We start from the raw sequence: 14,391 nt of genomic DNA, 5'->3' as shown, positions 1-14,391 counted from the left end.
ATAAATTATCTACCATTACGCAATATCTTTTGTGTACAGACATGTTTATAAATTATATTAATTTCAGCACTAATTGTAAAAGCCTAGAAGAAAAGAAAAAAAAGATGGCTTTAGAAATGACACATTACAGATGTGATACAACTGCTTTCTTAGAATAATTATCTTCCCTTTTATAGCTATAGTATCATATATGTTCACCATTTTCCATATGATTGTGTTAACTGTTTTAAGGCTCAAATATATTTCTTTTTTTCGAAAAGTTGGTGCATTTCTGCTTCTTCTTTTTTGTTGATTTTCTGTTTGTTTTAAGCTTGGTTTTAACTAATATGATATTTATAGCAGATAAGTTATTGGAAAGTTATATTTAAAAGATTGTTTAATTAGATATATGAGAATAAAAGAAAGAAAAATGTTGGAGGATGTTTCCTTTCTTTATTTTCCAGATGAGAAAATACCAAGAACTCCAAAGTCCAGGTAAGATCTTACATCAGCATGATTAGTACAAAAGTCAAAATATTAAACAAATTAAACAAAAGTGAAGCAACACCTTGTAAATCTTCTGTCAGTAGATCCATAAAGTGAATACCTCGGGTATGCAGTGTTGTTACGATAAAAACATAAAATGAAGAAGGTCCTTTACGGAATGCTTCAGTTATATTGAGATTGACATGTTTCAGTGGCTAGGCCACCATCATCCAGATAGAAAACAGTACATTTCGGGCTAATTTTGTACATCAGCATGATTTTATGTATTGTTTTCGATCATGATTACAGTGGCCTAGCCACCGAAACATGTTGATCTCAATAAATTACTGGAGCATTCCTTAAAGTGGTGTTGCTATAGGAACTTCTACAAAAGTAAAAATAGTATCAGGATAGACTTCTTTGGACAAACCAAATTACAAAACATCATTATTTTTTAAAAAGGTACAAGTTTTGAAAAATGAACAGTGTTAGAATTAATTTTTACCATTTTGTCTGGAGGGCAAGTACAAGAAAAAAAATTAGGTTGCTTCTAAAAGAATACATCTATCATTTTCTTAAAAAAATGGCTGGGCACTTAAGAGATATACAGAATAATTTTTATGAGAAAGAATTGTATTGATATTTTTCCTTCAGTCTTTGAAATTGCACTCGCTATAATATATTGTCTGCCTCTAACTGGTAACAAACAGTAGAGCCATCTGATACCAGAAACAAAGTTAAAATTGCAATTCATAAGTTTACTTTGTATGGTATGGCTCCACTTCTGTTAAATAACTTTTGCAAGCTAGCCACATGAATTGTCATTTCTTTACTGACTACCATTGTCTGGTGATTATTCTGAATTCACAATCTTATTTGTAATGTTCCAGTAATTATTATCACAAAAGAATATCATTTACAGTAACTCAAAAATGTTTTACATAATCCTTTAAGGAAACTTAATTAAAGTTCTACATTATGTGTGAGGGGAACTTATAAAAATTCTGCATAGTACAATGTATATGAAGAATTTTTTTTAAAGATTTTTAATTCTCAGATTTTTAAACTGCATTCTATTCTATTCAGATATTAAGGAAGTTTTTGCTTTTAATTATACCAATAAAGTTAAAGGGGGAATAATTAATTCAGTTTTTTTTTGCAAATTCTGTCCAACGTATAATTTGTTAATATAATCAAGGAGGTTATATTAGAAGGAGAGAGGACGAAAGACGATAATTACACATAAAATGTTACCGACTTTTCTGTAAGTGGGTGTTAATTACTTGATCGACTCTGTCACAGAGGGAGATTTTGTCCTAATTACATACCCGAGTAAGAACGGAAACACCTGAGGTGTCATAAACTGACCGGAAATATAATTATTGACATATTAATACGATTTTTTGTGATATTTTTTATTAAGTAATTAAAAATTAAAATTTTATGTTAAAAGTTAACTTCTAACCAATAGAAATGAAACGAATATCTGTCTCATTGCCGTCAATGTTAATACCAACAGAAAGCACTTTTACGTTGTTCCTGATAAATTTCTCTATGTTTCAATTGCAAATATTCTATCCGGTGGTTACCGGTCACTGTAACTAAAGTACTTTGCATATTCGTATATTTTCTATAATTATTACCTGCCAATTCTCATCAACAGGAATTGACAGGAGAAGCGAAAATCTTTGTTTAAAGCAATGTAGTGTTGAATAAAAATCGCACACCAACTTTCCTTTAAACCCTCATAACTTTGTCATTTCTTTATCTTTTTTCACGGTAGACAGACGATTGATTTTGAAATTGCGCGTCCAATCTTTTTCCATATCATAAACACCTATACACTGCATTGTTACCAAAAATACACCTGAACTCTAATGACCCACTCACTGATAACAACCACGTGACATATGCGATTTATCTATTAGCCCGAACTGCTCGCGGTAACAGCCCAGTACATCAGAGGGCCATGTCAAGTGGGTGATAAACATGTCGGTTTCTTTATATTTTTATCATTTTTCTCTGATCGAACTGCTATCCTGGGGATGTTAATTTTGTATCAAGCAGAGTGTTCACTCTCCTTCTAATATAACCTCCTTGATATAATAAAGTAAAAGGGTATTATTATCATTATAGAGCCAGAAGATTAGATAGTTATGGTAAATCAGAACAGAGAAATGGCCATGACAGTAAGTCGCAGAATCTTTGATAGTCACATATTTTTTTTTAATTTAGTTGTATAATCCATGACTGATAGCACCATTTATACAGCCATGATAGTTAGGCACATGATCAGTGAATGGTCACATTAATTAATGATAATTATATTAATCACAGAATCAATATCTCACTTATATATTGTGTCACTTGTAGTTTTACATAGATTTTATTCTCTGCATATATATTGTTATCAATATGAATTTACTTATTTTTTTGTTTTCTGATCAAGAATATGAAGTATCAGAATTCTATGAAAAAAAAAAAAAAAATCTTTTCTGAAATTATGTAAGTAATTTATAGATTGTTTTGAAAAGACTAACACTTAATATGACTAATGTGAGGCTGCACAAGTACATTTGATTTTGTTGTGATTGTATAACCAACATTGTATGCTCTACAGGATGTACTTCTGACTATGCTGAGATTGTTGAAGAAGAAGGGGACTACAGTACTCCTATGAGTAAGTTTTTAACCTCACAATTTAGAGGAGATTCAAAGGAAATTCTCAGTGTAAACTTAATAGCTAACCGTAATGCTTATGTTATTTTTGAAGAAACAGTGTTTGACAAATTATTTACAATAATAAAAAACTTATGAAAAATAGAAATTAACCTTGCATCAGTCATTGCTATACTCAGAAGCAATTTAAACTTTTTTTCGTGAAAAAATGCCTAATAAAGTTTATTGCAATTTAAGACCATTCTATATTTCTTTTATTTTCATTCCTTTAGATTTGTTTAGTCATCATCATATTTTATATACAAAAAAGACCTTTTCATGAATGAAAGTCAATAACATATATTAAAAAAATTCTTCAAATGGTAAAATATAAATAGTGACCTTTCGATTATTTGAAAGGATACAGTTTTAAAAGTAGTTTTGTAACATATTAAATCCATATAATCACTTAGGCGAAGGTGGCAGCAGACGAAGGAAGCGGAAGTGTGAGTTACAATGCATTATGGGAGGATGCATGCTCCATAAATCTCATCACTAAATCTGTATAAGGGGATATATGAGATTACTAATATAATTCCAATGACCAATTTCTCAAAACTTTAGAATTCAGTCAGAACTTTTTTTCAGATTTTATCTTAGATATACTATCTTGTCATTCCTTGTTAATTTGAATTAGTATTTGTAAGACATCCAGCATTTTGTGTTTTGCTAGCAGTGAAATTTCTTGAATGAGAAATGCATGTCTTTAGTGCACCACCTTGTGCATTTTCCTTCAGTAATTTACTGACCTTTGTAGTTTGTCCATTTTTCTCTTCCAGATAACTAAACATTTGATGAACATTTACAGTTTTTGAAAAGTTTTCACTCTTACTTCCTTGGACATATAGAATAAGATATGCATTTGTTATATTTCATTATTTACAGAAAAGGAAATAGTTTTCTACTTCAAGCAAAATTGAAATATAAGTATTCCCACATATCTTAAATGAAATCTCTCTATTTCATGGTCATTTGGTTAGACATTAAGAATATAGTGTATTATATTGACTATGAAATGCATGCAGCTTTATAAAGTTATGGCTATGCATGATGCAATAATGACTAATATTTATTTAAAAGAACAGTCTTTTTGTAAAAATTGTATTTCATATTCAGAGGTCTTTGTCAGAAGTCTTGTTTTCAAAATTGTTAATGAAATGTGTAATTGTGTAGCTCTTGGATAGTTTGTTTATGCATTTTTTGTCAGAAAGTTTGTTGGATATTTATAGAGTGATATTAATGTTTGTAATTATATGAATCACTGTTGTGTATTTCAACGGCTAATGTATGTCTGTACTTGCGTAAATGAAATGATTATTTGTGTATTATTTGCAGCCAAGGACTATGAATTAAGAAGAGATCTTGTACAGTTATTTGAAGTTTTAGGAGAAGGACAGTTTGGTGATGTCTATAAAGGTGTATGGACAGATAAGGTATATAGACATTTATCTTTAAAATCAGACTTTTTTTCAAATAGGGTTATTTTCAAGTATGTCACACCATCTGCGAGTATGGTCTTGGGGAAATGAGGATAGTCTGTCCGAAGGGGACGATAAATGGCTGATCCATGTTTAGAGAGAGCCATATCTCTTGCTTGTAAAGACACCCTTGTAGATTTCGAAAAAGAGTAGGCTTATGCTGCTACAAGGCAGAACTTGCACCCGCAAAGTGGAAAGGGATTAATATAAGTTGCAAAACTTGTTTCCAATCCACTATAAATAAATATGTTTAAACTAAGTATGTCCAAGGGAGTTTTATTGTGAACATATCTATATCTCTAGATGCCATATAATTAAATGTAGTGATAATTATGATCTTGTTTCCTGCAGAAGAAAATAATGTCTTCATACTGAACCTAACACATTTTTTCGAAGGATGAAGTACACTTTTAAGGCTCATTTAGCATTGTGAATTAGAGAAGGGGGATATTGTTTGATATCTTTCTCATAATGTTAATATTGTTAGTGTTGATGGTAGATGGCAGTAGTGTTTTTTTCTAGGATGTTTTTAAACTTTTGAAATGTAATTAAATGAAAAAATAAGACAAATATTGTAAAATGGATCAAATAAGATATATGTCTATTTTATAGGATTCAGAAGTTCATCCTGTGGCTGTGAAGACATGTAAAGAAGAAAACGAAGAAACCATGACAGAAAAATTCTTAGAGGAAGCATGTGAGTTTGTTATATTTACACTCAGGGAAACTTACACATCCAAATATTAGAAAACTAAATATGTATTTACCAAACTTAACTTAGCTTTATTGCTAGTAACTTTGTCATGAAAGATTTCAGTTTAAAGAAGTATATTTGAATTTTTGAGGTAAGGGAGATAACTCTACTCATCAGAGTTTGTAAAAGGCATATCATAGGATAATGCTATAAAGAAGAGTAAGGGAAGAGATACCATGGAGCAATTAAAAAAAAATATGAAGAAAAGCAGACTAATTTGTATGAAGGATTGGTCACTTTGATTCACCTTTCTATTGAGTTAGGTGTCTTACAATGATTTTAAAGATGGCTGACAACACTAGAACTTTCAACATATAAGAAAAAACAGAGATAAATGTTTGAAATAGGATTTCATGGTATTTCTGAAATCTTTATCCAATGCACATGATGACCAATTTTCCTGTCACTGGATGAAAACATAACTTTTTTTTGACACCTTATATAAATTTCTGTCATATTTTAGACCAGTTTGAAATACTTACTTTATAAGAAAGATTAATTTTATATAATTTGTGTTTTCAGTTGTCATGCAGCAGTTTGATCACCCCCACATCATACATTTGATTGGTATATGTTCTGAAACTCGACCAGTTTGGATTGTCATGGAATTGGCAAAGCATGGAGAAGTATGATTTATTTTTTACATACCTTTCATATCAGTTCTCACTTTAGAAAGACTATCATGAAATGCAGTAAAGCATCAAGTGTTTTAACAGTGCTAATAATTTGATATAGCTATGAAAAAATTAAAAAATCATTTTATAATATTACATCGTAATCAGATTATGTAGACATTCATACATCAAAATTAACATGATGTTTGTTGTGTTTTTCAAAAGCTGTCAAATTTATTTTCAAAATAATGAGGTTTTTTTTCTGTATATTGATATTTCTTTATGTTCATTTAAGTTGAAAATTAAAAGTATATTTTATACTCAATAAATTGTATGTATCTTTTATTTCAGATGAGAGCATATCTTCAAAACAACCGTCCTCGTTTAGATTTATGTACACTATTAGTATATACTTGTCAACTAAGTACAGCTTTGTCATATTTGGAAAGTAAAAAGTTTGTACATAGGTAAGATTATATTTTTTCACAGTTATTATTTTGATTGTTTACTCAAACATTTTGGAAAGAGAGTTAAGAGTTAGATACTCTCCTATCATAATTCAGACTAGTATTTAGTATACGTAAAACATAAAGTGCTTACTTTGTGTACTCCCTATATATTCTAATGTTGGATAGAAGACTTGACCTCATACCTTTATTATAATTAGCCCTAACATTTAAAGTTTATGATATCTTTAATACTCCTTTCAAGATAATTTTATAAACTTTTCAATTTAAATTCTGCAGAAGTAATTTTCAATTTGGATTTTGGTCAGTTTTCACCCGTATCTTGTTGGATTGCAAATACAATCCAGGTCCGGAAAGATTCAATCATTGCAAATGTTTACGCATAAATTAACACTTTTAGCTTAGATAATATTTTATTAAATTCATTGTGTTTATTTTTTCACAGAGATATAGCTGCCAGGAATGTTTTGGTTTCATCTCATGATTGTGTAAAACTGGCTGACTTTGGTTTATCCAGAGTTGTTGAGGAACAGAGTTATTATAAAGGTAAATATCCAGTAAAACTCGTCTGGAGAAGAGTAAGAAGGATTTTTAATATGTAAATATAAAAGATGAGTTTTTATTATCTCCCTTTCCTCTACTCAGCAATTTAATTATAAAATGATTGCTTTTGTGAAAGCGATGTTAGAATTTTTACAGCTTATGTGTTGTGTCCATGACTTCTTACAACTCAACATTGGATGTTTTCTTGCTTCATTCTGGCCGGGTTAACAGGGATAATTTGTTTTAAATAGTCCAAAATGTTTTGTATGTCGTTTTAATATCACAAGCACATATTTTTTTTATATATCACTTAGCTGACCCAGTCCTTCCTTCAAGATAGGTTGACTTTTAGATTGATGTAAATCATACAAGTTTAAGATTTTTTTTTAGGAAAATTTAACGGGAACGAATATGAATAAGGGTATAAATATTGTATGAATAGCATTATCATTAGTTAATTTTCTTTCATGCAGAGATCCTCTATTCAAGTCAATCTTTGACACTTTGTAGTTTTTTTAGTTTTGAAGTAATTGAAGTTGCTCTGTTCATAGTTATTCCTTTGAATATGAAGTATTCATCTCTATGCACAATGTATGGCACTGTTATCAAATTCCTATTTCAAATTTTTGGAAAAGCAAGCCAAACATATTTGTTTGTCAATACTATTTTGGTATTTTTAATGCTTGTAGATGTTAATCAAGATCTGTGAAATAATTTGGTAATATATATTTCAGTCTTGTTGCTTACAGTTAAATCATCAGTTTGGATTGGCTTTTGAATTTATGTAAATCATACATGTTAAAGATTTTTTAATGATAAATGGAATGGATATTAATAGGGGTATATACTTTGTATAGAAAACATTATCAATGGTAATTTTTTTTTCACACAGTATATATTCTAATCATATATATGTACCAGTAGCTTTTAAGCCGTTCAATCACTGACTCAATTTTATAGTTTTGAAGTAAATGAAGTTACTCTGTTCATTGTTATTTTTCTTTGAAGTTGAAGTATTCCTCTCTATGCACAATGTATGGCACAGTAATCAAATTTTGAATTTTAGAATTTGTTTCTAATTTTGGGTAGAAACAAGCAAGCCAGCCAGACATATTTTATTGGTTCCCTTAGTGTTTGTAGATGTTTTTCATGATTAGTGAAATAATTTAGTTTTTTATGTCAGTCTTGTTACGCACAGTTAAATCTATGATATCACCAATTCTTATGTGTACTACTTTATATTTTCTAGCATCCAAAGGAAAACTGCCAATAAAATGGATGGCGCCAGAATCTATAAACTTTAGAAGATTTACTACAGCCAGTGATGTGTGGATGTTTGGTAAGTCTAGATTCAATTATCTACAGCCTTAAATAACAGTATGTTAACCTGTTGATGACTTTTATGATTGTCTCATTTGGGTTGCTTTATAAAAAAGGAAAACATAATTTACCAAATATACTGTACAACAGAATACACCAACCACCAACACCTGACTTCTTATTTTAAGATGTACCAAAATTTATATGTAGGACTCGGAACCGCGATGGTACTCCGAACCGCGATGGTCACGCTGAAGTGCGATGGTCTACGCTGAAGTGCGATGGTTAACACGCTGAAGTGCGATGGTAACATTGTGACGTTAACTTGTTGATATTTACGCTGAAGTGCGATGGTGGTTACGCTGTAGTGCGATGGCCAACTTAAGACTTTGAGTAAAAGCAAAATGCACATGGGCTTTTGTAATAAAATAACGCCATTAATATTTGGCTGCTAGCCTCTTATTTGGAAGATGTTTTAACTTCTGTTTGGATCAAACCAAAGACTTTAATTTTATTTTTTTTTTTAATCTAATTTTCCAAGTCCCAATTATTCTTTTAGCACGCAAGAGTATGGAATTAAATTTTCAGGCCATTCATTAGGAGGCGGTACCCGGTACTTTTACCCTCCTATGCTATTGACAAGTACCGCCTAAATGTAGGAATTTTTATATAAGATATTCATGGAATAAATTGAAAAGTACCAACTAGAAACGTGGAAAGTACCAGTCAACATGAAAGATAATGAAACCCCTTGGAATAAGGTGTTCAAAGCAGAAATGAAAAAAAAAGATTTAACGTGTTGGTCTTTATAATAGTACTAAGAAGTGTCCATCTCATTTACTTAAATATTATGATAAACAATTTATATTTACATGTTTTACCTTGAATGTCGGAACAGTATCAACGAAGTAAAAATACAGACAAGTAAATTTATGCTTTACTAATAGCGAAGCTTGTCAATTATTTCACGAAAAACAAAAATGAGGATGATAAATTGGGAAGTACACGTAGGATTTAGTGAGGTTAATTTCTGTCTGACAGTTTTAGACTGAAACCATAAAAAACTAAGAGCAACGGTGTTCTTTCAAAACAAAACAAACATATCTTGGGTATAAAACAACATTATATGAACTTGATATAGCAAAATCATTGAAACATTGCTAATAATATCATATTTTTTTTTTAATTTTTAAATTGCCCACATAAAATCATGTGACGCTTACCGTAAGATAAATTAAGATTAATATTTAGATTAGTATACTGTATTTATGGTACAAAAAGTCTGCGGCATAATTCAGAATACTGGTTAGCCCATTTGGTGACCAAGTTCATCTTTCAGCCACTTTGCTGCCTAAAATGGTTTAACATATTTTTTTATACGACCGCAAATTTTGAAAAAATTTTCGTCGTATATTGCTATCACGTTGGCGTCGTCGTCGTCGTCGTCGTCGTCGTCGTCGTCGTCCGGCGTCCGAATACTTTTAGTTTTCGCACTCTAACTTTAGTAAAAGTGAATGGAAATCTATGAAATTTTAACACAAGGTTTATGACCACAAAAGGAAGGTTGGTATTGATTTTGGGAGTTTTGGTCCCAACATTTTAGGAATTAGGGGCCAAAAAGGGCCCAAATAAGCATTTTCTTGGTTTTCGCACTATAACTTTAGTTTAAGTTAATAGAAATCTATGAAATTTTGACACAAGGTTTATGACCACAAAAGAACGGTTGGGATTGATTTTGGGAGTTTTGGTCTCAACAGTTTAGGAATTAGGGGCCAAAAAAGGGCCCAAATAAGCATTATTCTTGGTTTTCGCACAATAACATTAGTTTAAGTAAATAGAAATCAATGAAATTTAAACACAATGTTAATGACCACAAAAGGAAGGTTGGTATTGATTTTTGGAGTTTAGGTCCCAACAGTTTAGGAATTAGGGGCCAAAAAGGGACCCAAATAAGCATTTTTCTTGGTTTTCGCACCATAACGTTAGTATAAGTAAATAGAAATCTATGAAATTTAAACACAAGGTTTATGACCATAAAAGAAAGGTTGGGTTTGATTTTGGGAGTTTTGGTCCCAACATAATAAGGGGCCCAAAGGGTCCAAAATTAAACTTTTGTTTGATTTCATCAAAATTGAATAATTGGGGTTCTTTGATATGCTGAATCTAACTGTCATGACTGTGTATGTAGATTCTTAACTTTTGGTCCCGTTTTCAAATTGGTCTACATTAAGGTCCAAAGGGTCCAAAATTAAACTTAGTTTGATTTTGACAAAAAATGAATCAGTTAGGTTCTTTGATATGCTGAATCTAAAAATGTACTTTGATTCTTGATTATTGGCCCAGTTTTCAAGTTGGTCCAAATCGGGGTCCAAAATTAAACTTTGTTTGATTTCATCAAAAATTGAATAAATGGGGTTCTTTGATATACCAAATCTAACTGTGTATGTAGATTCTTCATTTTTGGTCCTGTTTTCAAATTGGTCTACACTAAAGTCCAAAGGGTCCAAAATTAAACTTAGTCTGATTTTAACAAAAATTGAAATCTTGAAGTTCTTTGATATGCTGAATCCAAAAATGTACTTAGATTTTTTATTATGGGCCCAGTTTTCAAGTTGGTCCAAATCAGGATCTAAAATTATTATATTAAGTATTGTGCAATAGCAAGTCTTTTCAATTGCACAGTATTGAGCAATGGCAAGAAATATCTAATTGCACAATATTGTGAAATATCAAATTTTTTTTTAATTAGAGTTATCTTTCTTTGTCCAGAATAGTAAGCAAGAAATATCTAATTGCAAAATATTGTGCAATAGCAAGATTTTTTTTTAATTGGAGTTATCTTTCTTTGTCCAGAATCAACTTAAATCTTTGTTATATACAATATACAATGTATATTCACTTTTTACTACCAACTGATAAATTGAAATAATCTTTACCATTCAGTGATAACAAGCAGTTTTTTTACATCTTAATATTTTATGATGTATTTAAATGAGTAGTTATTGTTGCAAACTCCATTAGAAATTTTAATTGAGATTAGTTTTGGAATAAGGGAAAGAGGGATGTGATTAAAAAAATTGGGTTCAATTTTTCTCATTTGAAATTTCATAATAAAAAAGAAAATTTCTTCAAACATTTTTTTGAGAGGATTAATATTCAACAGCATAGTGAATTGCTCTAAGAGAAACAAAAATTTTAAGTTCATTAGAACACATTCATTCTGTGTCAGAAACCTATGCTGTGTCAACTATTTAATCACAATCCAAATTTAGAGCTGAATCCAGCTTGAATGTTGTGTCCATACTTGCCCTAACCGTTCAGGGTTCAACCTCTGCGGTCGTATAAAGCTACGCCCTGCGGAGCATCTGGTTATAACCTCAACATGTAATGCTTAAAACTGTTCGGGACTTGAATTGTTTGTTTCTTTCTTATTTCCTTGCTTTTCTTTGTTAATATGAAACCTTCATCTACAAAACCCTATTCTCCTGCTTGCGAATCCATGGTGTATTTTGAAAACGTCATATTATTCAAACGTCACACACAAAACCATCGCACTTCAGCGAAAGGACCATCGTACTTCGGCGTAGACCATCGCACTTCAGCGTGACCATCGCACTTCAGCGTCCCCATCGCACCTCCAAGTCCTACATATATATATGTGCATGGTAATGTCTAAAATTGTATGCTATCTGAAGAAATTTGTATTTAATGTATAGAATGTTTTCACAACACATCTATAATTCAGATATTGTTTTGTTTTGCAGGTGTATGTATATGGGAGATACTTATGTATGGAATTAAACCATTCCAAGGTGTAAAGAATAATGATGTGATAGGTAAAATAGAGAATGGTGAGCGCCTTCCATTGCCACCTGGTTGTCCTCCAGCCATGTATAATCTGATGTGTGCCTGCTGGTCTTATGAACCCACTAATCGACCATCATTTGCTGATACCAAGGGTCGCCTTTCGTAAGTAAAATGGCATTTCTATTACTGTATACAAACAAATTTTGAGAAATTTTATGTGCACGACCAAAAAACTACCTCAAGATTGTTATAAAGAAGTAATTGTAAGTTATAGCTATTTGCAGTATTTCAGTTGACTAAAAACTATAATAGTATTGAAATAAACAAATCAAATGTTCCTTGCTCTTGCATGAAAATTAGCCTTCCCATAGATCCCCCTGTGATTGAATCTTGCTTTGTGTGGTATTAAATGAATAGTATACAGTACTCACCTTAATTGTCCCACCTGAAGGCATTATGTATTCCGGTCTGGTTAATTCGTCTGCCCATTTGTCCATCTGTCGGTCTTCCCCCCTCAGGTTAAAGTCGACTTCAAGTTGCTTTTTGTTGAAGTTGAAGTCCAATCAACTTAACTTAAAACACATCTTCCCTATTACATGATCATTCTAATTATACCCCCGCTTTAAAAATACCCCCGCTTTAAAAAAGGGGGGGTATACTGTTTTACCTCTGTCTGTCAGTCCGTCCGTCCATCAGTCCGTCAGTCAGTCCGTCCCATGAAACTTTCGTCACATTTTTCTCAGGAACTACACATCCACCCTTTCTGTAATTTGGTATCAACATTTATGTATGTCAGCCATACCGTGTGATGCGTTTTCAGATTCATCACTTGACAACTTCCTGTTTACCAAACACTTGTCTGATTTTACACATGATAGCCAAGTTGAAAATTTTTGTCACATTTTTCTCAGGAACTACAATACAAGGATTTCTGAAATTTGGTTTCAGGATTTTTCTAAGTCAGCTATACTGTGTGATGCGTTTTCAGATTCATCACTCGACAACTTCCTGTTAACCGAACACTTGTATGATTTTACACATGATAACCAAGTTGAAAATTTTCGTCACATTTTTCTCAGGAACTACAATACAAGGATTTTTGAAATTTGGTTTCAGGATTTTTATAAGTCAGCTATACCGTGTGATGCGTTTTCAGATTCATCACTCGACAACTTCCTGTTTACCGAACACTTGCATATTTTTACACTATTAATATTATCCACTTGCGGCGGGGGTATCATCAGTGAGCAGTAGCTCGCAGTTTCACTTGTTTTAATGCCAATGTGGACAAATTGTAGTTTTGACCCCAATTTAATATATATTGTGCATTGTCTAATAAATGAACTCACAACAGTTTAATGCATATATTTTATTGCAATCTGAAACAAGTTGTCAAGATATTAGGACCAAGACCATTCAATAATGAGAAAATTCATGTGTCCATAGTAATTACCTACATGTAAGAGAGATAGTTGTAATCCCATAAGAAAGTGACACTTTTAAAAGATTTGATAAAAGATCATTTTTTGTTTTGGTTACCCATAAGCTGTTAAATAATCTCACTTGGTTGTAGTTGACTTGGAAACCAGTTCTGCAATAACTATGCTACCTTTGTTTGATGGCAACAAGTACCTATTTTTTCCCTTTGAACCCCACAGTATCTTGTTTGTAGTTGAATATGCTTGCTAATCAACACTTGTTTTGCAGACATTGCCTCTAATGTTCTTGAATGAGGGAGGTCATGTAATTGCAATCATTATTAAATATTGAGAATTAAATCAACTATTTTTCAGTTTATATAACTTATTTCATGAAAATGATTATATATGACTAAGTAAACGTTGGCAAACATAAAGATAGAATGTGTATCTTTTGACCACTGTCAAACTCATTTTGTTGTTTGTCTCTTTGTCTTTCTGCCAGGTTAAAGTTTTTGGTCGAGGTAGTTTTTGATGAAATTGAATTCAAATCAACTTGAAACTTAGTACACATTTTCCCTATAGTATAATCTTTCTTATTTTAATGCCAAATTAGATTTTTACCCTATTTCACAGTCCATGGAACATGGAAAATGATTGAGTGGGGCATCCGTGTACTTTGGACACATTCTTGTTTTTTTCAATGATTTAAAAAAAAAACATTGAATTGAAAAATGACAGATTTAAATCTAAAGTCATAAGTGATACATTTTATTTTTGTTGGCTAATCCTTTGATGTGAAGTAGA

At 31.4% G+C, this 14,391-nt stretch overlaps 1 protein-coding gene across 31 annotated transcripts in view; it reads left to right on the top strand.

The window, feature by feature from the left end:
* The window catches only part of LOC139502002 (focal adhesion kinase 1-like), a 64,085-nt gene that overhangs the window by 36,998 nt on the left and 12,696 nt on the right, over positions 1 to 14,391 (top strand). For 16 of the 31 annotated variants that reach the window (XM_071291501.1, XM_071291378.1, XM_071291471.1 and 13 more), the window contains 11 exons: positions 444 to 474; positions 2,602 to 2,654; positions 3,086 to 3,145; positions 3,597 to 3,629; positions 4,519 to 4,616; positions 5,274 to 5,358; positions 5,938 to 6,041; positions 6,381 to 6,496; positions 6,942 to 7,042; positions 8,289 to 8,378; positions 12,124 to 12,328. In XM_071291501.1, coding sequence (XP_071147602.1) covers positions 444 to 474; positions 2,602 to 2,654; positions 3,086 to 3,145; positions 3,597 to 3,629; positions 4,519 to 4,616; positions 5,274 to 5,358; positions 5,938 to 6,041; positions 6,381 to 6,496; positions 6,942 to 7,042; positions 8,289 to 8,378; positions 12,124 to 12,328 — 976 coding nt within the window. The remainder of the gene's footprint in view (positions 1 to 443; positions 475 to 2,601; positions 2,655 to 3,085; positions 3,146 to 3,596; positions 3,630 to 4,518; positions 4,617 to 5,273; positions 5,359 to 5,937; positions 6,042 to 6,380; positions 6,497 to 6,941; positions 7,043 to 8,288; positions 8,379 to 12,123; positions 12,329 to 14,391) is intronic. The other 15 variants (XM_071291454.1, XM_071291521.1, XM_071291514.1 and 12 more) reach the window with 1 other exon arrangement.

The sequence above is a fragment of the Mytilus edulis genome, chromosome 1 (genome assembly GCF_963676685.1).
Source record: "Mytilus edulis chromosome 1, xbMytEdul2.2, whole genome shotgun sequence".
In the NCBI taxonomy this organism is placed as follows: Eukaryota; Metazoa; Mollusca; class Bivalvia; order Mytilida; family Mytilidae; genus Mytilus; species Mytilus edulis.
This window is presented reverse-complemented; position numbering and strand designations above follow the sequence as displayed.